Below are 24487 nucleotides of genomic sequence, written 5' to 3'. Positions count from 1 at the left end.
TTACTCTTTATCCTATGTCCCCTGCCAAAAGATTTCAACATTTTAAAATTCAAAAGGACTTTTCTGCTCTGTAAGCATTCCGATGATTCAGCACCTGCGTTCTCCTTTTAACTATAAAAATTAAAGGAAAAATACAGCACTGTAGAGGGATATTGTGCTCCTACTTTGAGATTTTCTTTAATTATTAGGGTTTCAGTGGTAGTTATCAGAGTAGTCTCCTTTTTTATCCTTGGTATAATTGTTCCAGTGAGATGCTGTGCTGTCTTGTTCTGAATGTCATGGCCTGTGCTGCTTGTAGTTGCTCCTTTAGTCAAAAAGCTGTTTCTTACTGTCTGTCTTTCTCCCATTGACACACAGCACTGGAACTAGCCTGTAGTGGTACAGTAGGTGGTCTTGACCTGTCTTTGAGGATCAGGACGAAAGTTGGTGTTCTGAAGGTCTTTCTGACGTGGTGATTTTTAGCTGCTGTGCAGTTTGAATGAGAAAGCACAACAGAGTGTTGGTGCTTTTCTTTCAGGATTTTGTAATGAATGCTGTAGACTCTGGACGTTGTGAGCCTTAGTTATCTGGAATTCCTAAAAAAATCATTGCTTCCGGTAAATGCACTCTTTTTTCACATAGGTATGACAATTATGATAACAAGTGGTTCTTCTTAAAGATTATTTTTAAAATCTCAGATCTTTTCATACTCTGTGCTAGTCATCAGCAGAAGGCCAAACTACTTGCTCTTTAACTGTCTAATGTAAACTTTCTGTAGACCTTTTTGAGGTTTTAAATGGTGTCGAAATGTCATATGTAACCTGTGGATGGATGGTATTTAATTTAGTGGTACTTGCTGCACTTGTCAGCATTAGATACAATTCAGTTTCATTTGCTGCTTTTAAAGTGTTCTCTTAATTTGGTGCCATTGGCAAACTTAACTAGTGAGTTTTGGTATCAAGTGCCAACTATACTAGAATGCCCACTATACTCAGTGGTTGATATAAATGAAAAGCAGCAGGGGACCTCCGTACAGCTGTGGGAGAGAGTTAAAAGCAAACTAAAGACGCAGTTCTGTACTGTCGAGAGCAGTCTTTTAATGTCAGTTAGGGACATTCTTGTTCTGAATGTGCAAAACAGCAAAAAACTGTATGATAATGTGTGAACATTCACTCAATAACGCACCTCAGGAACACCGCAGTACGAACTGAAGGATAGCCCAGAGCTCTTTTCTTAAAGTTCTGTCTCAGCAACAACTTTACCCTAGGGGGCTTTTTAAAAGACTTCTTAAACAGCATCATTACAAAGAGCTGTCAAGTCTGATATCTTGGATGAAGCCTTTTTTAACTTAATAGCTTGAAGCAGGCATGTTTGCTGTATCCTTCTTTTGTCGCTCTCCAGGATATCTGGGCTTCCTCAGTTGCCCATGTTCCAGGACGCAGAGACTTTGCCTCACACAGGGAGTTGTGCTCTGCTTGCCTGTTGTTGTCTGATGACCGACTGTGCCTGACAGGGTTCTGCCAATTGCAAAGGCCATGCAGCAGGTCTTTCCTATGAAACTGCTATACTGTTTGCCTTGCACCATTGGTTCAAGTGCTCTTGCCAATGCGTTTCAAGCAGCTGTACGGGTGTACTCGGCCCTGTTCATCAAGGGGAGCCCCATTGCACACCTGTCTCATTGCCATCCATATATAACACACTCATCAGCTTTTGTTCATCTTAAACACGGCAATAGGGACTACAGAGATTGCGAAGATCATGTTCCGTTAATAAAACGTATGAGGCAGTAAGGCCTGGAGTGGCAGGTTTTTATTAAAAAAATTGCCAGTTTAACATAGTGTTTCGACCACCAGGAATTGAAAAGGTGTTCTTTCAACCTCAAAAATCTGTTTCTGTCTAAAAGCAGCACACCATGAATTGGGTTCTGTGAAATGCTTTCATTTCTGTTAAAAAAAGGAACTTCCTTTCTGTACACAGAGTTCTTACTGTGATTATCAATTGTGCTTTGTGTTGATGGGTGTTTTGTGGAAGCTAATGAGGTATAATAGCGTTACAGGTCTTTTTTTCACAGATTGCAATTTCAATGCTTCAGTCAGTCAGTATAGATAGAGACACATGGGAAGTGTTCAGAAGGTGCTGACTTTTGGATGGTACCTTCAGCCTCTGTGTCTTTTAAAGTTAAGCTACCTGTTGTAATTACTATGTTGAAACATCACTGATCACTACCCTTGTGACTTTGTAATACTTTTTTCTAATTTATGGTTGAGGCTGATTATTGCGGTTTTACATACAGTATATGTGGCAGCTCAATTATACTTTGCAGTAATCTTCAACCCGGTTTGAAAGCCGAAAGTAGATGACTTCTAGTTCATCCCAATTATCTTTGAGATGTAGATGTAAAGACACACACCCCTGCAGATAGCTCCACAGCCAAAATGTAGTGTTTCCTTTCTTTACCTTTCAGCATGGAATTAACCTTTATCCGTTCCTTTCCATGGAAACATGGAAAGTGGGGCTTTACCATAACCCTCTGAAAACCCAGGACAGAGTTGAGAGAATGGTTTTGCTCCGAGTATGTACAATTTGTTAATCTCTCATTTTTATAGTTTTGCCTTCATCTGCTGGGGTGCTGCTTCTTACAGTATATTGTTATCCAAGGCTAAAAGACTGCTGAATGGAGCTACTCCTGTCTCCTCTACTACCCTCTACTGATTGTTTGGTAGGAATTGCATGTTAGAAACTGCCTTGGCTAAATGCTCGTAGTGGGACTGAGTCCTGCTCTTTTCTCCTGGTTAGTTGGTTGAAAACATTTTAAAAAATATAAGAACTGCATTTAAAATGGAGAAGCAGAAGCTCTGTTTTCCACAAAGGACCGGGGGTGTCTGGAGTATGACAGAATGCAGTTCTTGGATATAGGCTCTTTGCATCAGGTGTGACAAGCGTGATAACGCTGAATGTGTTGTCCGTGAAAAGAGTCACATCTGAAATTGCAGTTGTTTGTGGTGGGAGGTTAGGAAAATGTGAAATAAACAGGTTACAGAAAGAATAGGCTGAAGGAGAGGCCAGGGCTAGTAGCATTTGTTTGCAGGAAGAGGGAGCTTTGGGCTTTTGATTGGACATCTTGTCATTGGATCTTGGCACGGAACTGCTGCATGAATCTTGATGTAGGTGTGAAGCTTGAATCACCGTTACCTAGTCTTAAGCCTGCTTTAAGGTTGCTTGGCAAGTGTGTTTATTATATGAACCTCTCTTGTTGAATACCTTGGTGAAATCTGGATTATTGAAAAAACTATGTAGTAATATTTTTTAACCAGAAAGAGGACCTGCGTTGCTGTAACCTGAAAATACTTTCATGCATTTGGATAATATGTGGAGTGGGAAGAACAGAGAACTTGCCATCTGCCTGAGCTGTCCACCACTATGGAAGTATTGACTGGATCATTGCACTATAAAGTACTCTAATAGCATAGTGTATCTTTCAGATGGGATCGTGTTGCTTGACTTAATTACCTTTGTTTTAGACCAAATGTGTGGCTGGAATGTTCTTTGAAACAAGATTAAACACTGTAATTAGATTCAGTTTGATGTTGAGGAACATTTAAAGAATTATTGTTCATTTTGCTGAATCTTACACCTGCAGTTGATTATCGTGGGAATTTCTCCTAATAACTATCCCCTTTATCAACTTAAACACTTAAGCTACACTAAGTGTCAAAGCCTTCATGTAATTGATGAAATGAATGATTTCAAGCCTCTTTTTAGTGGGATGCAATGTCATCTGTGAGTTTTTCTCTGCATCATTGCTAGAAAAGCCCCCTTCAAGAACATAGTTACTATTTAAAGATAAATATTAATTTCTGACTTTACTTAATGGGCTGAACTGAACCTTTTCTGGATACTAAACCCAATTTTAATCTGGGATGAGAGGACAAACTTCCTTAGCATCAGTTTGTCAGTGCTCAGTGATGCTGTTAAGGGTGTCAGAAGTGTGCAGAAGCTTTGGAGAACAATCGAAGGGAATATTAAGACCAAGTCAGTGCAGCTCTGTAAGAATAAATCCAAGTTTGGGTGGCATGATGGTGCAGTGGATGGCATTTATGGCCTGCAGCGCTGGGGCCCTGGGTTCAGTTCCTAGGGTGTTGTCTATGTGGATTTCTTAAGTTCTCCTTGTGTTTGCGTGGGTTTCCTCTGGAAGCTCCGGTTTCCTTCCACAGTCCAAAGACATGGTGGTGTCTGTGTAGATGTCAGTGTGTGCCCTGCCATGGGCTGGTGTCCCACTCCGGGTGTACTCCGCCTTGTGCCTGTTGCTTGCTGGGATGCGTTCCAGCTCGCCTGCGACCCTGTACTGGATAAAGTGGTTAGAAAATGGAAGGATGGATAAATCCAATTTAAATCAATGTGATTTAATCAAATTAGATTTTTTTTTCAAGGGACATCGGAATTAAAACCTCAAAGAGCGATGTTTTAGTAGTAAAGCAATACACTTTGTTAATCTCAACAAGTCAGCTAAGATCCAGCATTTTTTGAGTAACTTTCTGACCAACGCTCTGATTACACTGCCTTATAATGAAACACTGTAGATACTGTGCTAGCGCCACACACAAACCAGCTTTGGGTAGAACAAATAGTGAAAACTTTCTCCACGTCATTTACCCAATTTGCCAGAGGAACAAAAGCAACAACAGTTGACTTATCCTGCCCTTTGCTCAGAAGCAGTTTGTCTCTTATCAGAATTTTTTTTTCTGATTTCTCGATGGCCTTAATTCAGTATTCCCCCCCCTCCCTCCACCCGTAGGCCCGTTCTTGTCTTCCCCAGTGACGGATTCGTGTGCCCCGACTGCAGCCCTGGCCGAGTGCACTTCAGGAAGTGTCATATTGCAAGGCCTCGGCAGAAGCCTCCGTTTCCACGGCGATGGCGTTGCTGGCTATTGTGTATACAACAGTCCACGTGTCTGCTGCAGTGCGTCTCGTCTTCCACAGTGTGAATTTTGCCACGGGACATTTGCAGCTTCCAGCTTGTCGAAAATTTGCAGCGGTAGGAAAGTGGCCGTTGTAATTAGCCGCCTGTTTGACAATATCCATGAAAAATGGTTTTGTACTGTATAATACGGTATAGTCATTTAAGATAATGAGACTGTACGAAGTTGGAGTTCCAGAGGAAAGGGATGTCAGGAGGAAAGTATATTAAAATAAAGCTAGATTTTTTTATAGCTTTCCTTTATTAACCATGAAACAGTTCACGAAGTAAGCCATTCGAACATCACTCTTGTGAAACCTGTCTTTCTCTTAATTCAGATTCTGTAGTTACAGTTAATCCTTCATCCTTCCCTGCATATTCCCTGAATAGAAATGGGTGAGATGTTTTCCCAGTATTGTGGGTTTCTAGTTTCTGTGGTTTTGGCCTATTTTTTTCCGTGTGTGTGTGTGTGTTGTTTCTGATATGGCACATTATGTTGAAATGTTCTGTGTAGTGCCCTTTCATGTCCGTATTGTGTGTAAAGAAGCATTTCAATTTCCGGGAATACCTGACCGGGCGTCTAGAGGTATGACTTTCATAACGGAACACTTAAAAGGTTTATTCCACACTGAAAAGAGAAGAAAAGAAACAACTTTTTCGGCTGTGGTGTGACACACGAAGAAGGCTCCACAGCCGAAACGTCGTGTTTCTTTTCTTCTCTTTTCAGCATGGAATAAACCTTTACTTGTTCCTTTGCAGCCTACGCATGCTGACGCAGCTCCTTACTCGAGCTGACTTTCATAACGTCAGGCAGTGCCCTGAAGGAGGAGAAAATTGGATCATTTGAAGTTACTTGTTTTATTTGCTCTCATTGCAAGTTCTGTTAAAATCTTTGAAGTTGCAGAGTAGGAAAAATCCTTGCTCTCTGAAGTCAGTCTTCTTCTTTCACATTCTCAATTTACCTTTGCCGCTGTGTACACAAGAGAGCCTGATCTATCCTTACGATATTCTGTTATACTACTGCTTTGTTGCCCCTGTTGTTTCCTGCCCCTGAGTCTGTGCTCTCCCTCCTCCTCCCAGGTTTGCTGGTGGGCGTCATCCTGCGCTATGGCATTCCCTCCACGAGCTATCACAACAAGACCCCCCCCAGCTGTTCCCTGCAGGACCGGCCTGTCAGCACGCTGCTCCTCAACGTCAGCGGCAAGTTCTTCGAGTACACTCTGAAGGGCGAGATCAACTCCAGGGAGATCCACAACGTCGAGCAGAACGACATGCTGCGAAAGGTACGTCATGTCGGCAGTGCCGCATTTCCCATGAGGCACTGTAGGCACAGTGCCTAGGGCCTACGAAAGTTTTAGGGCCTACGAAGGAGGGAAACAATAGTGACCAATGAAAAACGAGCTGAAATCGACTCTGGGTGCTCCAAATCAATAATCATACGCTATCCAGCGGCTGTTCTAGGAACTAGAAGTATCGAAGTGATGGTTGCTCGACTCGCTCCATCAATCACGCGATTTAGCATCAGAATAGCTTAAAGTGCGTCATTTCAATCGACGTCATTCAATTGGCATTTACCCCTCTTTTTGCGCATTTCGGAGTGAAAGTGCCTAGGGCCTGTGAACACCAAAATCTGGCCCTGATCCGAGCCGCTAGAATCCATGGACTGCACTCGTGGGAAGATTTATTTTGGAAACGCGTGCTCGCTCGCGCGCACACACACACACAAAAACAGAATCGTAAACTATTTCTCGTCCAGACCAGCTCTCGCTCGGTTGCTTGACATGTCTCTGCTCTCAAACTCCGTTAAGACGGAGAGAAGCCAAAATACTGTCCTCGCAGGACCCTTTCAGAAAGTTACATGATCACAGCAAGCCACACCAATAGTCAGGTACAGTATCACAAACCCCAACCTCATCTGGACTGGATCATAATAGATCTCTTGATTGGGATACACTCCGAAGGGCATTTAACTCACCAGCTCTTCATAACTGGGAGGGTTTGGTAGATATGGTTCCCATCAGCACCTGTGGGGAGCAGGTGTCAGTCCTGCTGGGCTGTGGTTTTTGGAGGTGGAATATTTTCTGTCTGCTTTAGCTCTTGTTTCAGCTGCTATCAGGAAATTCCCCCCGCCCATAGTTGCACAATGTCATTGTGCTGCCAGTGGCAGCTGAATGTTACATTACCTGAACCGAGGAGCTTTTATTTCTTTGTTTTGTAATAGTCTCAGTCCCTAAAAGAACAACTAGAGCTTTTTAGTGTGCGATAGGGTGATAAAGTGTTGTGTTCCCGTAAGCGTTATTTACATTTAGAATAACAGAGGGATTTTATGTGCGGCATTTTTAAAATCTGCATCGCAGCTTTTATCACAGCTTTTCATTTGAAGTAGACCACTGGCCTTTCTGTTCTCAGTGAGGGGACATTGAACCACTATAGTAGGATAACAAAATGAGTTTTTTTTATTTAATGCAGTGTTTCTCAATCAGGATGCTGTGTCATGGGAGGTGTGCCTTCAGAGATTAACAAGTGTTTTGTGGAGTGTTGGAAGTCGTGAGAGAAAATATATATTAGATTTGTGGAGTTACCAAAGTTTGGTGTTGCATGTTCGGTGTATGTACACGACACAGGCACCATGCTCTGACTTTTCCTGTGGGAACCAATTGTGGTTGGAGTTCAGTTTTCTGTCCGTTTTGACATAAAAAAATGCAGGTCATCTGAACACGTGCTCCATGTTTCATTGTTATTGATTGCTACCAGAATAAGGTGACTGTACACTTAGAGGCAAACACAGATTAAACTTTTTTTATAGTATTAAAATTTTAATATTAATATTAAAAATGGCAACCCCAATGTTGGGCCACCACATGGGGCCAGTATTGCCTGAATGTGCAGTGGTATAGAGTCTACCAGCGACTGCAGCAGTACACCACCATTCCTCCATGAGAAAGTCAGTCAGCTCAATCCAGGTTGATAGAGGTAGAACACGCTGACTCAGGTGTCCAGAATATTCCATAAATAGATTAGGTCCAGTTTTGCTGACTGAAAAGGCCACAACATAATGATAACATCAGCGTCATGCTTATCAAACCATTGGCTGACCACATGTGCTCTGTGGATAAGGGCATTGTCATCCTGGAAGACACCCCTAAAGGCAGGAAAGGGAAGAAGGTGATCACTCAGTACCCTTAACCAGAGATGTGGTTTGACCTTGCATTCTAAAAGAATAAAGGCACCCAAACCTCACAACATTACAGGACCACCAGAACCCTTCAATCTCTTATCAGTGTAGAGTTCTTCAGGTTGGTGCTTCATACACTTGCTTCATCTGACCTTATTGCATTTCTCCTCTTGTTGGCAGTCCATTACCCTGGCTCTTTGCACCACTAGACTCTCAAAGTGTTCTGCCAAGTGTGACGAGCAGTATGTCCAGTACAGTCTGACTGTGGTATCTTTGCGAACTGTTCTCGCGCACCAGGTTGACATTTGCATTCAGGTGATCTGCAACTCCTCGAACGTTTGACCCTGCACTTTGAATTAATGCACGGATATCAGGATCCTAAAGAATGTGCTTCCACCCCACTGTTTCCCTTTGCTGATGGTGTCTTTCCCTTGGATTTTCGTGTTGATGTCATCTTAGACACCTTTGTTTTACAAATTGAACTGTCACTGCAGCCTGTGTCATACACACCACAAATAAGCACGCCTCTTTCAAAGAAGAGAAGACTCATCTTGCAGCCATGCTCACCATGATTATAGGCAACCAGGCCTTTCCAGCATTTTTATACATGAACCTAAGCATGCTGGGACGTTGTTTCCTTAGTTGGGTGCAAATGAGTCACAGCTGTGTGGAAGGCCTTGCTTTCACTATACTTGGTGTCCATCATTTACCCAGGCATTTCATTTTTTTTTGTCCAATACCTGCATATTCTGACACTAACGGCCACAGGATTTCAGAGAGCAGCCTAACAGAATGGGCAAGCGCGTGAAAGTGCCAACTTTTTATTTATAGTGCAGAATAAAACCGGTCACCAAGCAGTAAAAACTGAAACCAGAAGCTAATTCTTTGTTCAGAGCACTAGCTGGCTCTCTTCCATGTCCCTGACTAACCATAGCTGGACAGTTGAGCTGCTTACTGTCTCGCAGAATACACAGCCGCATATCACTTCCTTTCCAAGTTGCTCGGTTGCTTCGCCTGTCGCTCCTCTCAAACTCTGTTGGTTTCCAGCCCTCTCCCAGCTCTCTTTCTCTGCCTCTCATGCAGCTCTGTGACCTGAGACAGGCAGCAAGTTTGCGTGGGCTGCCCCCTTCTGGAGACCATGGGTGGCTCCTTCTTCCCGAAGGACTCCAGTCACTGCGGCAGTGACTGGTCTTACTCGGATTCCGACTGTGGTTCATGGACATCTTCCTCTCGGTCAGACCGAGGTGGCTATACTGTAGCCGTACATCGTCCGTTCTATTTAGGAACTCACGAGAAGCAGCTCCTCGCTGTCTGGTAGTCCTGGGTCAGAGAATGACCGCTACTACAGTTCCTGAGGTCCAGGCTGTGCCACAGTGAACAGTGCTTTTCTTTCTATCCCTCAGCCCAACCCCATTGCTCATTGCTGTTGGGCCAGTTTTCTCTCTCCATTCTTTTTGTGACTCTGGCCTGAAGGCTTGATGTCCACCTGGGTGGCTTCAGAGACTTCAGGTGTCACTTCAGTCAGGACCTTGACATGCAGGCCCTCCCAGGATCAGGACCCCCTCTGACGTGACTGTTCCATCGCCTTCGCCAAGTCCTCTGTCTGCAAGCTCTCTCCATCTTTCCACTAGAAGGCCTGCGCTATTTCCCCCCCAGTCCTGGGCCAGGAATTTCTTGCCTTCTGTCTCTAGCCAGAGTGGTGTTCTGGGGTGCCTGTTCCAGCTCACGACTAGCATTTACCTTTTTTTCTTCTAGTGGATTCTGTTTTTGAAACGCTGTCCTTTACTGCCACGAGGGTGCACTGGACTCAAGACCACACAAGGTCTTGCCCACATTCTCCACCATGTCCCATGAAGGACACCGGTGTGGTGGACTCTTTTAATAGGAGGTATCTTGGAAACTGTAAAGGGGCTAGTACAGTGAAAAACCTGACTTTTTATTACATTTTTATTATTTTTATTTACAATACAGAATGGGGAAAAAAAAGCACCAACAACCAACATTTTTTCGTTCAGTGCCAACTGGACTTCCTTCATCTTCCCAAGAAGTCTTTTCTCTTACAGATTTATACAGTTTCCTGTCCAGTTGGCATTGCTGGACTCGTCGGATAACAGCAAGCCATCCGCACAGATTTTTGGAGATTGGAGTAGGTGCTAGACTGCCGATCCACCGTCTTGCTCCCTTCCTATTCGAATCCAATTTCCAGTGTATATACACATACACGCTATTCGTACACGTACCATATACCTGATGTGAAAAAAGGCTTTTCTTTGCTGGACTCAAAATCTGCATGAAGGATTGCAAGAAGATCAGAACTGAAGCACTGCCTGGATTATATTGCTGTAGATGCAGTTTGCTTTAGTCTGAGAGAATCTGCCCCACAAAGCAAAAAAAAATCTGCTTTGAACAGCAGTCAGCTGACACTCAAGAACACGTCTCTCCCACCTGCTGTGTTTTGTAAACCTATTCCTGCTTCTGAAGCCTTTTTAATCTAGTGCGATCTGGGAGGACACTGTGTTTTTAATTGTGATGGGCCACGACTATACCTACTGTATCAGGAGCTATGGGTAGTGTTTTTATTTTTCTTCAGTGAAGTCTTGGGAATGATAAGAGCCAAACAGCTTTTAGTCTTCATTTAAGCGACACATTTAAATTCACACCTAGAAGCACAGAGTATTGATTGGCTGAGGAGAAATTTATTGGTTGGTATGACTTGGGCTGTCTGCTGCTACAGAGTGTTTTTTCCCCTTGTCATTTTCTGAATTGCACTTAGCCTCACTGTAGTTTTATGTTTGTGGAGCATTCAGAAGCTACCGAGCTATAGACACGTTTGTATGTGAATGCGTTTTGTGAGCTCATATCTGAAAATAGCGGTTTCAATTTAATCGTGGCCCTCGTCTTTTTTGTAATTAGACGTATGAATAATTAAATGGATTGTTAATCAATATTTGATCTTTTCGCCACTTGAGGCACACTGTGAGTTGCACAATAACATAATGGGATGCAGCAAAAGCTAAGTAAATGTGTTCAGTGCTTATGACCTTCAGTTCTTTGCAGATAGTACTAAAATAATTTGTAACAACTGTCGCTATAGTTTGTTTGCCAATCCAGATCTCTGTTCACTGTAAGGCTTGCTGACCGTACTGGATCATGTGTGCACAGCTGCTGGATACAGGGTTATGGATTCACTTCCTGTGTCCATTCAGGGTAGATAATTTTTAACACAAACCCCCTGTTAGTTTTGATTGCCAGTAAAAACCAGTGTCAGGAATGTTGGAGCTAACCCATGCCCTGTGTTTTCACTCTAAATACCGTGACAGCTCTCTATGTGGAGTATTGATTTGTACAAGTTTTTGGATTGAATTATAGCAAAATTGGTTATTCTGAAATCACAGCCTTATTTTCTTCTGTTATATGGAAGAGCAGACATCTCACAGCATGTCGTTAAGCTGTGTCAAAGTGTAGCGCTTTTTCAATTGAAAAGAGCTTTCAACGGGAGTGACCTTTGGGTTTTTCATGATTTTTATCACAAGCATTGTAATGGTCCTGTATCAAACCTGTCCTGGTTAGCTTCGGATTTTTAAATCCGTAGACCTCCATACGTGTTTTTTTCTTTGCTGTGACTGTTTCAATTTTAAAATCATGGAAGAGAGATTTCACACACTCTTTGCAATACTTGGCTTGCATTACCTGATATTACCTTAAGCTTTTTAACTTCGAGTTTATAAGTGGGGGCAATTTTGGACACAAGGCTGTCATTTTTGCTTGTCTGCTGGGCTGTCGCACTTCTGTTTTCCACCTCTTGCTCTCTGTCATATCCGTTATGCTTCACCTGCTACAAAATGTTGACTTCTTAAAGAGGCTATTTCTGAATCAGCAGGTTCATAACATAGCCAATGGGACTGTTGAAAAGTTTTCTAAATGTGTTTTTGAGTCTGCATTCCCCTCCCTCCAAAAAACACAGGTACACACAAGTCCTATGTGTCACTCATGTGAACACCCTGTAAGTTCACGTATAAAAACGGAAAACCATAAACTACATAGGACAGGAGAAAACGTGAGTGAATATGTTCTCTCATTTTGAAGAGTAATGTCTTTGCACTGCTGTGTTAGTGTACAGCACACCAGGAACATTGGCTGAAGAGTTAAGGGACAACTGGACCCCAGCAGAAGCAGACAAGTATTTCATGCCGGTGGCAAATACTTTGAAAAAAACACATAAAACCAGAAACCATTTTACTTTTTTAAACATCTTTTTCATTATGACCTGTTTAGTCATACTGCCTTTCTGTGAAATAACTCGGTTCGTTAAATAATTATTTTGTTTTAACATCTCCAGCATCTAAATGCTTCAACAAAGTGTTCTGACAACTAATTATTTAATAAATGAATTAATTTTTTTGTTTTACAGGTTACGTTTGATCCTGAGGTTTTCTTCAACATTTTATTACCGCCAATCATTTTCCATGCTGGATACAGCCTCAAAAAGGTAATTTGTAATTTTAACAGAAACTAAAACCAAACTTGTTTCACACGGCATATCTGCATAAATGACGTTTTCCTTTACTGTGTTGCGTTTTATATCACTTAGTGCTGTTTTTTTTTATTTCTGAGTAAAAGAGCAATACATTATTTCATTGTTGATGGGCATTTTTGCTTAGTGAAAAAAAATTGTAAAAGGAATTTGTAAAAGATCCTTTTTTGAGCTTTGGGCTGACTGGTTCTATAGCACTGGTGTTCCTACAGTTATTCACCTTATCAAATCCACCAGACTCAAGGTTTGAATTACTCTGCTTCAATAGTATTGATGATCTGGCTAGGAGCGTGTCTCTGATTTCTAAAACACTGTATTGGAAAGTACCTTGTGTGCTGTTCATTAAGGTTTCAGACAGTGAGTGTTATTGATGGCTGTCTGCCCAGATGGTGCTTTTTGAAAACCTGAATCTGTGCATCAGTACCCTCTCGCTGGAGTTTTGGCTGCGAGAGGGGGATGCCCTGATTGGTTAGTGGCAGAAGAAATGACCACGTGCTGAAAATAATCAGTTCTCCTGGGAGGAAGTCCAGACCAGATGTCTTTCGGTTCCTTACTTGGGTTAACTTGGAATGCTGACAGCACATTTGTTTTTCATATGGTTGCCATTTAAATGTATTAATAAAATGAAAAATATCAGATTTATGGCCCTGTGATGACAGGATATTCCCTTTATAAGTATGCCTCTACAGTGTAAAAGTACTTTAATGTATGTTTAATAAAGGGTGTTTTTTTAATTCATTGCTGATTAAGCACATGTGATATTTAGTCTTCGCAAAAACAAAAGGTCATCAATAGAAACATTCAATGTAATTATTTGTTTTATTGGATCTTTATATTTGTTATATATCTTTAATCATGTGAACTAAAAACAAGCAAAAATTCAAGACTTTTATGCTACCCTATGCTATATGAAACCACAATATATCACATACATCAGCAGTAGCTGTAGCCCGAGTACACAATGTGTGTTCTCTTGTGGATTATGGGATTTTTATTACTCTGCACTACTTTCGTACAAGACACTCTTACTGTATTGACTACGTTAAGGCCTATATTAAGGTCTTCCAAGACCCTTAGTATAATAACAGATGATTTAGAAACACAAACCCTATTCATTTCTGTAGAGGAAATGAAGATGACTATAGTGATCTGTGCTGTTTTTTGAATCTGCAGCTCATAGGTGAATCAAGCATTGTGTATCTAAATGTGAATTTATCTCGTCTCAAAGCATGTAGACCTCTTAAGAACAGGGATATTCTTGATTTTCCTTTTAATTACTTTATTTCTATATAAATTACATATTTCTGTAGAAATACAACACCTTTTGTCCATCCATCCATTTTAAGTCAGCATTTATCCTAGAAAGCAGTGGGTGCAAGGCAGGGTATATCCAAACTCAAGACGCACACAGGGAAAAAATATAAATATAATCTCCAGACAGATAGCACCCCAGAAATTGAAAACCAGGGCCCCAGAACAGCACGTCAGCAATGCTGACCTCTTGGCCACTCTGCCGCCATGACATCTTTTGTCTTTGATTCATAGTACTTGAAAGTTCATAGTACTTGATTTAGGTTCAGTTATTACAGGCACTATGATGCTGTTTTATTCACTTTATCCTGTGTGTATGAATCCAGACAGTTATCCCTCTTCTGGGGGATTTCAGCAAACATTGTACTTGCTGAACCAGTAAAATCTTGTAAAGTTTTTGCATAAGAACATGAAGGTCTGTTTATTTTTTCTCTTGGACAGAAAATTCTAAAGGGGATTTTTTAAAAATTTGTTTGATATCCGATAAAATTCCAGTCCTTTGGGGAACTTTTCTTTTAGCATTTGAGTCTCATTATCTCTGGGGAACTGTGGTATCCCCCCAGAATTCCAAATGAAACACACAGGCATATGAGAAAGTCTGCCTTTGTTTAGCATGTACCTGGCTATTTGATTTAGATGAGTGATATTGGTCCAAATATATTCATTTCTGCAATTTAAAGTTCAGATGAACACTTTAATATCTCATGACATGTTACTAGCTATTAATGCCAGTTTATTGGAGCATGGTTCCTCGCACAGGTCTTTGTATGAGTTGAGGCTCATCTCTGATCTGTAGTGTGAATGCTCTGCAGTTGATTCTTATAGCTGTCATTTCCAAGTTGCGTATTGAAGAAGTTCAAGAAGCTCTTCATCCTCATATTCTTCCTAATTCTCACTTTTGCTGCGATGAGCCACTGCCATGATAACTAATTTAAAAGCAACACTTTCATTAGCATTTAGCCTCACAGCTACGATAAGCAAGGTTAGCCCCAAACTGGATAATGTGTACTCCGCTGAATAAAAATTGTTAGCACTTAAGTTCTTGAGCTGGCATAAGCAGATTGACCTGAATGTGTGTGAAGGAGGCAGTATATCGCTTCCACAGGACACTCTGTGTTTTGGGACTGAATCTTGCTTGTCGAATGAAGTTGACTCCACAAAAGGAGTAACTTCCTTCACAGATGGATTGGGAGACCCTGTGAGCTCTCCTCTTATTGTTACACGCAGTCCATCTGCGTTTTAAGCCTAACATCCTCAAGAAAGAGCCACTTCTAATAATTTTATATTGAAGGACTTATTTATGTCCTTCAGTATTAAATAAGTGGCATATTAGCCTTACAGTATATACCTTCTGTACTTTCACATTTTCAGAAAAGCTAAATATGTATAAAATATGTTTGTTCTGGTGTTTTTTTTGTTTTTGTGGGTACAATACTTAAAATAACTCTCTATTCTAGTATAATTGCCTTGTTTAAGGTGTTTGGGCAGGGGTGTGGCCAAAACTCCAGACAGACTTTGTGGTCCCAGTGACACATACTGTACATATCAAGAGAAGAGGACTTTTCAGAAGAAAAACAATAGAGATTGTGCAGACATGTCATGATTTTCATACCTGGTAAATACTAAAAGAAACAACATCATGTGCTGTATTTAGAGCCGGTCATACTGGAATCTCTGACATTAAACAATGCCCTCTGCTCGTCTGGACACAAGTCATTGTAGGAATGACGCCCAAGTGCTACAGTGGACCATTAGTCCACATTCTTTCTGAAGGAGACAAAACATTTCCCTGCTGCCATCTATGTGTAATGGAAATACACTACAATTCGTCCATCTAAATGCAGATTCATATATCAGTCATATTGGCCTTAATGTTTCACGGGTTTTATAGGTGTTAATGCAGGGTTTGAAGTTAAAGTTGGCTTGTGCTTAGCAAGGTGGTCTTAGAGACAGTCTGAGAGTCATCGTTTATTTAATCTGATATAGGTGTCTTTTCACTGGTGGAGAAGGTGTTGGAGAAGCATTTGAAGATTTGTAAAAAATCTTACTACGCTTTGAAGCTAAGCCTAAAATATAATTTAGACTACTAAACTATTTAAAATTTAAATACAACTCTGATATTAATTGCAGCCCTAACCCTAAACCCACTCTTTCAGTAATCTTCACAGATCTGTTTTGTATTGCCCCCTCTGCTGGTCAATTTATTTAATTCAAAAAATTCTGAACAGAATTTGTATAGATGAGCATTTTGGCTCATTACATTTTCTTTTACTCAGGCATTGGCAATGTGTGATAAATAGTTAAGCGTTCTGATGTTAGTGGAGTCTTTCTTTAAATGTTTAGTAAGAGCATATTCACACAAATACACAGAGGAAGCAGTGTTTTTTTGCACATCTTTGTTACTTCTATTAAACATAATACAGCTTGACGAGGAGCGATCTAAATGGAAACCTCAGTAAACAAAAGTAAAGACAAGATGCGCAAGTGTTTGCTTTGAGAAATAATATTACTTGTGCTTCAGTCCACTTTTAGCTCACTTCAGGTAGGCCTGACTAAATTTAAATCAGCCAGGAAGCTAGTAGTTAACCACGGTGAGACTCAGTTTTCATGTTGTTGTTTTTTTTTGTTGCCACTCGGGTACCAAGTGCGTTCTCACTGCTGCCGTTCCAGGCCTTCTCCTGTCGTGTGTCCCAGGCGATGAAGAACATGTCACCTTTTTCCACCTTCCACCTCAGCTGGTTTTAATTGCTGTCGCGGCCTCCTTATTCTGTGCACCTACCATTGCGTTGCCCTGGGAACCCTTTTCAGAGTAACATCCCAAGTGTGCCTTCACACCTCCTTCTGTACAGAGCTCTATAACAGGCACACTTCAGCAAATAAGCATATAGGTTTTTATGACTTTTGGGCCCAGGTGGAATACACTGCATGAAGAATAACACATTAAAACCTTTTACTCGGGAGCTACTGTAAAAGTGATATTAAGTCTCATGTTTGATATTATAGAATTTTCTTGGAGCTCTGAATTCTAATGTTCTTCGTTTCTTGAAGAAATACAATCTGCTCGTCTGACTAATTTCTGGCAGTTGTAGGTGGAGGGCAAGCAACTCGAATTCCCACTTCTAATTTGTTTGGTCCTGTAAGAATGTTGTTGATTTTCTCTTCCAGAGACATTTCTTCAGGAATCTGGGCTCGATCATAACATATGCTTTCCTGGGAACTGCAGTGTCCTGTTTTGTGATTGGGTGAGCAGATGTCTCTTTCTTTCAGAGCTTTTTGAGGTAAACCAAGAGCCCTCTAATGTGTAAGGCCTGGCAGAAAAAAAAAACATATCTTATGATGCAGAAAAAAAGTTGCCCTGAAGTCAAGCTTCATTTTACAGGAGAGATGGATATTTGATCCTGGATATTTGAGATAGTTCTGGACATTTGAAAAACAACAGCACTTGTTTTTCAAATTTTCCAGAAATGTCCGTCTCTTTATCAAATATCCACAATTATATTCTAGAATTTTCTCTTTCAAAGAATTCTCATCTCCAGTTATGTCCTGGTATACCCAGAAAATGTAGACAGGTGGAAAAGAGCAGTTCAGGCTCAAACCAGCGATGTCTGGAGTACAGTGCAGAGTGAGCAAACTGGGATCCCCAAAAATGTATTTTTCTAATCTGCTCTTTTATTCTTTATGAGTCCCTGTGCATTTGTACTTTGTTCTTTATCTAAAATTATTTACACTTTAAATATTTAAATATTGCTGTTGTGATTTCTGCCTTTTTTGAGTTTTTCCATTAAGCAAAGTTTAAAAGCACTTCATGTATGAAAACTCAGAATGTTTTCAAATTGCATTGTGCTCTCTGACGATGCAGGATTAATTATCAGTAGGTTCACTATAAATGGTGTTTTAGCTTATTTTATTTTGAAATGTAAAACGTTTTAAAGTATTTCACAGTAAGCACTCAGAGTACATTGTAAGGTTTAATAACTTTGCCACTCTTCCTCTACTCCGCTGGCATGTTTTATGATGAAGAGACCTCTGTTATCGTATTTCTTGCCAACATGAATTTAGATTGCATTTCTTTGTGTTTGGATTATCCAAGCTTTGATATCCGCCGTGATGGGCAAATATTCAAATCCAATAAAACCGCATCATAGATGTCGCAGGCAGAAACATCTGACTGGGAAATGTTCTCTGAGTGTTAAAGGGGGGACCCTATGGAGGTATTGATTATGTTTTATCAAAGGCTGTAGGTAAAAAATGTAGTTTTTCTGGGCCTGACTGGCCATTTACCATGCACCACGGTGCTTAGAAAAAAAGTAGTGGATGAGCTGGTTCTGGAAACTGTCTCCTGCAGGAACCTCATGTACGGCGTGGTGAAGCTCATGCAGGCAGTGGGGCAGCTGACTGACAAGTTTTACTACACCGACTGCCTCTTCTTTGGAGCCATCATCTCGGCTACCGATCCAGGTACTGATCCAGCGAGAGGGGCACGTCTGGGAGGCTGCCAGCAGGTTCACACCGCAGTAGGCCCTCTTCACTTTCATGGCACGAGCGCAGGCTGGTTCCGGGCTGTTCTTTTGCTGGCTATGTTTATGCTGGCTAACAGTCCAGCATACTGAACATTTCTTGAACATTTTTAAGACATAAGAGGAAACGGGGAAAAAGCCAGGACACAGAAGGGGTTATAACAGAGGTTCTCCTTTCAGTAGCAGTAATAATAATATTGTAATTAAAAACTTTATTTTATATAGCACCTTTAAAGGTGGCGTCTCGAAGCGTTTTACAGAACGACAACTACAACAAAGAAATACACAAGACATGCACGATGAGGATACAGAGTTAGAGGAGACAGTAGATGGGGGTGCTGAATACAGTAGGAGCAGAGGGGTAACTATCAGAACCAGTTAAGTAAAGGCTCTTCTAAAGAAGGTTTTGAGTCTGGTTTTGAGTAGGGAAGGTGACGCTCTGATATCCTTGGGGAGAGAGTTCCAGAGCTTTGGGGCATAACAGGAGAAGGCCCTGTCACCCATAGAGTGTAGACGGGCTTGGGGGACACTTAGGAGACCAGAATGAGAAGAGCGAAGGTTGGGAGGTGGGGAGTAGGACGATAGTAGCTCAGACAGGTACTGAAGTGCCAAGCTATGCAGAGCCTTATAGGTGAGCATGAGGATTTTGAAACCTGACCGTAAGCCAGTGCAAGGACTCCAGGATAGAAGTAATGTGATCACTTGTACTAGACCTGGTCAGGATTCTGGCTGCCAAATTGTGGACATACTGGACTTTGTTCAGTGTGGATTTAGAAACTCCAGGAAATGGTTCAGTAAATGGTTCCTTTCAAAATGAAGCCCTGTACACCCTCAGAGAACACTGAAAAAGGAGGTTTAATCTCACACCCTACCTTCCCACTACTCTTAAAAGTAATGCTGTGCTTTAATCGAGAGCTGTGTTTTTTGTCATTGTGTGGGTTTGTCTTTGGTTTTAGTGACTGTCCTGGCCATTTTCAATGAGCTCCATGCGGATGTGGACCTGTATGCCCTCCTGTTTGGGGAGAGTGTCCTGAATGATGCTGTGGCAATTGTGCTTTCATCGTAAGTGACCTCCTGATTTTCATGAGTTCCCTGTGGTCAAAAACTGTTATTGAATGGTCATTTATTTCTCTTGTATGTGATAAAGTACATTAATGATGTGTAAAGGCAGTCGCTCCATAGGCTGATGAATAACAGTATCACGATCAGAAACTGTACAATATAATTTGGGTTTTGACAAGATTATTAAAAGCAGGGCTTACCGCACAAGATATTGATTTTGTGAACTTGATAAAACCCTTTCAAAAATGGCTTCTATTCCTGAAGCCATTTTATAGCAAAACAGTGAGTTATTTCAAGTTCTTTCTGCATTTCTTAAATACTGCATCAGAGTGTTAGGAGCGTGGCAGCTAAGATTTGTAGCTCTGCAGGTCTTCAGCTGGGCCATGGCAGCGATCTGTCTGCTCCCTCTGCTGGTGAAAACACCAAAGAGCAGCTCCAGTGTTCAGATGGAAATTTCCATTGGCCCATTCTCTAGTCTGCATACATTGTTGGTTATCCCCAGAATCTTTTGTACAGTATGTAAAATTTAGGATTCTAAAAAAATTATATATATTTAAAAATAGCTTCAGTTTGATGTGGGGGGAAAAAAATGCATTTTTACAGATAGAATAAAATCAAATTGATGTACAGTACAGTGTCTTTGAAGAGTATTCAGACATTTTCTATGGTGTCCCATTTTGTGAAATTGTTAAATGATATAATGATATGCATTCATTTTTAAAACATATTTATAAATATTGAATTCAAATCCTGGGCATACCCTTAGAAGTCTTCAGTTTGAATGATAAGTTACTGTACAATGTCAGCAATAACTGAACTATGTTGATTGCATTAGTATTCAGACCTGTGAAATCAATACTTGGTGGAAGAACAGCAATTTCAGCCTAAGTCTTTTTAGGTTAGTCCCTACCAGCTGCGCACGTGGGCTTAGGGCAACTGTTGCCAAATCTTCTTGGCAGATTTGCTTAAATTCTGTCAATTTGCTTGATGCAGGTTTGCAGTATCATTTAAATGATCTGTTGGAAACTCCTAGCAGGATTTTAGATGAGGTCTGCCACTCGGCCTAAATGTAAGTGAGGCTTTGTGGAGTGTGTGTGATGTTGCTGATTCGTGGCTGATTTTCTCCCATCTCAGTCATTGAACTCTGTACTTCTTTCAAAGTTTTTGTGGACTCAGAGTTGGCATCCCTCACAGTGCCTCTTCACGCCCAGCTGCCCAGTGTGCAGTGACGGCCTGATCTAGGCAGTGCCCATTTCCTGATGATTAATTGTGCTTTTATACTTTTATGTCTTTGTCCCCTTTTCCTGATCTGTGCTTTCCAGTGTCTTCGTTGCTGTGCGTTTGTTTGAAATTCAGTACTTGGCCACAGAACCTCACAGAGACAGGTGTATTTATTCTGAAGTCATGGAAACCATTATTATTGCACACAGAAGTTACTCGAGGGTGTGGATCATTACCTAAATTACTTCAGATTTGCCACAGCAAAGGGTCTGAATACTTATGCCATCATGTGTTCATGATACCTATTTAATTCTTTTTGGTTTTTGATTGGTATATGTCACTTAGTTATGTATATAACAAATGAATTGCTACTTCAAAATATCATGATTGCAAGCTTTAAAGCAACAAAATGTGAGGACATCACGAGTCTGAATATTTTGGCAAGGTGCTGTAGCAGTGAGCACCTTGCAATGTACTGTATGCACACCGAGATGCACTGTGATTGGAGAAGCTGATCTGTTTTCATGAATTTAGACAAATTTCAATTTTTCACTTCTGGTACTGTGTGGAGTTGGAGAACTTGATTTCATCCGCTTCAGGTTTCAATTAAAGCAGGTGAAGTACTATTGCTAGACACCTCGCCATTCTTTCTGTCTTTAATTTTGACAAAAATGCAGCATCGTATTACTGGGTTAATGCCTGTTCTTGGGTCATGCCTTATGGTTTTGCTGAAACATATCCCTAGTCCATAGTGGTTTGAACTAAACATACAAGGTTTAATTTGAAATGTGAGGCATTTGCAGTACTCTGCGCTGATGCTGTAAACGTGTAGTTTTGCGGCTTCTCTGACTCTGATGCCTGTGCTGTCTCTATCAGGTCTATCATGGCATACCAACCCACTGGAGCCAACACCCACGCTTTTGATGCTGCTGCCTTCTTCAAATCGGTTGGCATTTTCCTCGGTATCTTCAGCGGCTCGTTTGCGATGGGCGCCGTCACCGGAGTGGTCACTGCTCTAATATCTTTTTCTGCTCCTCTGTCTTTCTCCTGCTCCCATGTTTTGGTGATGCTTTAAGCCTGGTACATGAGATGTGAACCGTGAAGGAAGGGGTGCGGGTGGATGGGGAAAGGGTTTTTCTCAATGGATCAACCAATAGGGGAGCTTATCCAGAGGGGTGGGGAGAGGGTCTTCCTACTAGATCAACCAATAAGGGAGCTCATTCAGAGGAGTGGGGAGGGTTTTCCTTCTGGATTAACCAATAGGGGAGCTCATTCAGAGGAGTGGGGAGGGTCTTCCTTCTGGATCAACCAATAGGGGAGCTTATCCAGAGGGTGGTGGAGGGTCTTCCTTCTGGATCAAGCAATAGGGGAGCTCATCTGCCAGAGAGCAGACTGATTCCAGTTACCGGTTTGATTTGTGGGAGTATTATTCATCAACTGTGACCACTGCGGTTGAGTGGGTTTGTCGTGGCTCGTGGTGCTAAAGGCGACCTCCATTGTTTGTTGGGTGTTTGCGAGAGCTTCATTGCTCGTCCAGGTGGTGTGACCTCTGGAAATCCTGGGGGAATGTCTGATGATGAGTGACTAGGGTGTGTTTTGGCGGAAAGCTTGCAGATTCGTCATCGCTCCCTTGTTGGTGGGAGGAACACAGCATTAAAACACAGTTGATTGACAACTGGCGATTCACAATAGTGGGGGAATAAAATAGAAGAAAGACATCAAAGAATTCCAAATGTATAAATAGGTATTTAATTTTCTCAATATTATTTTTTAAAAATAATCTTAAAGTGCTGGCAATTATGAGCTGAAAGGCAGTCAGTTGTATACAGTAGTTTATTATATAAATATACACAAGATGACTTAGTGGCAGCTTATTACTTCATAATGTACACAGAACAAGTTAAAATATAGTCATTCTTTATTTAGTGGGTTCTCTACTCTGTCTGGTCTGGCAAAAAAAAATAGAATTAGTAGCTACATTTTATGTATGGATGCTTTCCTTCATGTGTTTTGTGCTTTTCCGAGTTTCGTGCGTTTTTTAAAAGGCAAAAGAAAGTTTGAAGACGATGGCTACAGTTAAATTCTTAAGTGACTTAATTACTTAGAGCAGTTGCACCCTTTCCATAAGGAGAGAAGCCCTGCTGTGTTCATTTTTTTTTTTGTTTGATCAGAGGTCATTAGATTATTTAGCAGTTTCAGTAAGCGTGTTGAGGTCACCTTAACACTGGTTGTACGTGACCAAGTTCACTAAGCTGCATTGCTTCCCCTTGCTGGAGACGGCGCTCTTCTTCCTCATGTCCTGGAGCACCTTCCTCCTGGCCGAGGCCTGCGGTTTCACAGGTGAGAGAGCCGCCATGCCGAGCGGTGAGCTGTAAAAACACGCACAGCGAACCTTCCTATGCTCTTTGTCGGGTGACATTTCTGTAAATATCTTCTAATTGTTACCGCTTAGCGCACACCTGTGCAGCTCTTGGATGTTGTCTTTGTGTTTGAGTTTTGTTGAGACACGCTGGTTAACTTTTACCTCCCAAAAATATACAGGTTGGGTTTTGATAGGCCTCTTTAAATGATACCTCCCGGGTTTCGATACCTATTTCCAGGGGGAAAGGAGCTGGGTGCCCTACCTTATTAAAGTGAAGAGTGGCGCTGCTTGTCCCATTTTCTGCCAACTGCTTCCAGAAACGTCATTCTGGGGCTCTTTTTATTACCTGAGCACAAACTCAGACAACCTGGGTCACAGACAAAAAAAAAATAAGAACGGGACTTATTGCAAAGTGCGGTGTGTCAGTACTGAATTGGAAATGTCGCAGTCTCAAATTGGGGAAACAGTGTTACAGAAATCCTTTGTCCTCTTCACCCCAAAACTGAACTGAACAGAACTGAAAACAACTTTCTGGGATCGAAAGTAGAATCTATAGGCTGACGATCTGACTTAGAGAGCATAGATATTGAGAAGTCTGAGAAGTAAGACGGGCTTTGATGTATTTTTTTTATCTTATCGATTTCTCATATTTGCAGAGAAGTGTTTTAAGCGATGCTAGTTGTCAACACTGGTGAGAGCCGAACTTGCAAACGTATTATTATTTTTTTTAATTAGTTGCAATCACCTTTAACTGATGGCATGGAAGTAGGATGTTTTAATCCTCCCTCTGGACCCCCAGGTGTGGTGGCGGTTCTGTTCTGTGGGATCACCCAGGCCCATTACACGTACAACAACCTGTCCGCGGAGTCGACGAAAAGAACCAAGCAGGTGAGGCAAGGGCTGGAAAAGTTCTGCTAGATTCTGAGTGACAAAATGAGATGGCTGCACGTCAAGCTCACGACCGTGGAGGAAGCGGCGAAGGGGGATCCAGAACGCGCTGTTTTTGTTCATTAAAAACGCGCTGTGCGGTCGGAAAAGGACTTGTAACGGTGTCCCTGGCAGATGGCTGAGCGCTGAGCCCGGCGGGGGGTGAAATCGGGCTCTCTTTCCAACTGGCAGCAGTCACCTTGCAGTGAACGTGGAGGGACATGTCTGGGATCTCTCCCCTTCAGTCAGGGAGTGCAGCAGAGGCAGGGAAAGTTTGTAGTCGTTTTGTGCCCTAATCTTTGTGGGGAAAAGAGGGAGAGAGACAATATCCCAGCTGCTATCTGGGTGGCAACTGCTCTGCCGAGTCTGGCAAGATCTGGCAAGTAGAGTCCCCTTAACCTGGAGCTTTTCTTATAAAGGTATTACAGACTCTACAAGATGG

At 41.6% G+C, this 24487-nt stretch overlaps 1 protein-coding gene across 2 annotated transcripts in view; it reads left to right on the top strand.

Moving 5' to 3' along the window:
* Positions 1 to 24487, top strand: part of slc9a7 (solute carrier family 9 member 7) — a 57797-nt gene that overhangs the window by 5794 nt on the left and 27516 nt on the right. For both annotated transcript variants that reach the window (XM_088913636.1, XM_088913635.1), the window contains exons 2-9: positions 6017 to 6219; positions 12523 to 12600; positions 17122 to 17198; positions 18302 to 18414; positions 19430 to 19535; positions 21633 to 21774; positions 22991 to 23096; positions 23918 to 24006. In XM_088913636.1, coding sequence (XP_088769762.1) covers positions 6017 to 6219; positions 12523 to 12600; positions 17122 to 17198; positions 18302 to 18414; positions 19430 to 19535; positions 21633 to 21774; positions 22991 to 23096; positions 23918 to 24006 — 914 coding nt within the window. The remainder of the gene's footprint in view (positions 1 to 6016; positions 6220 to 12522; positions 12601 to 17121; positions 17199 to 18301; positions 18415 to 19429; positions 19536 to 21632; positions 21775 to 22990; positions 23097 to 23917; positions 24007 to 24487) is intronic.

The sequence above is a fragment of the Atractosteus spatula genome, chromosome 4 (assembly GCF_055471065.1).
Source record: "Atractosteus spatula isolate fAtrSpa1 chromosome 4, fAtrSpa1.hap1, whole genome shotgun sequence".
Taxonomy (NCBI): Eukaryota; Metazoa; Chordata; class Actinopteri; order Semionotiformes; family Lepisosteidae; genus Atractosteus; species Atractosteus spatula.
The sequence above is the reverse complement of the archived record's forward strand: the minus strand, read 5'-3'. Positions and strand labels throughout refer to the sequence as shown.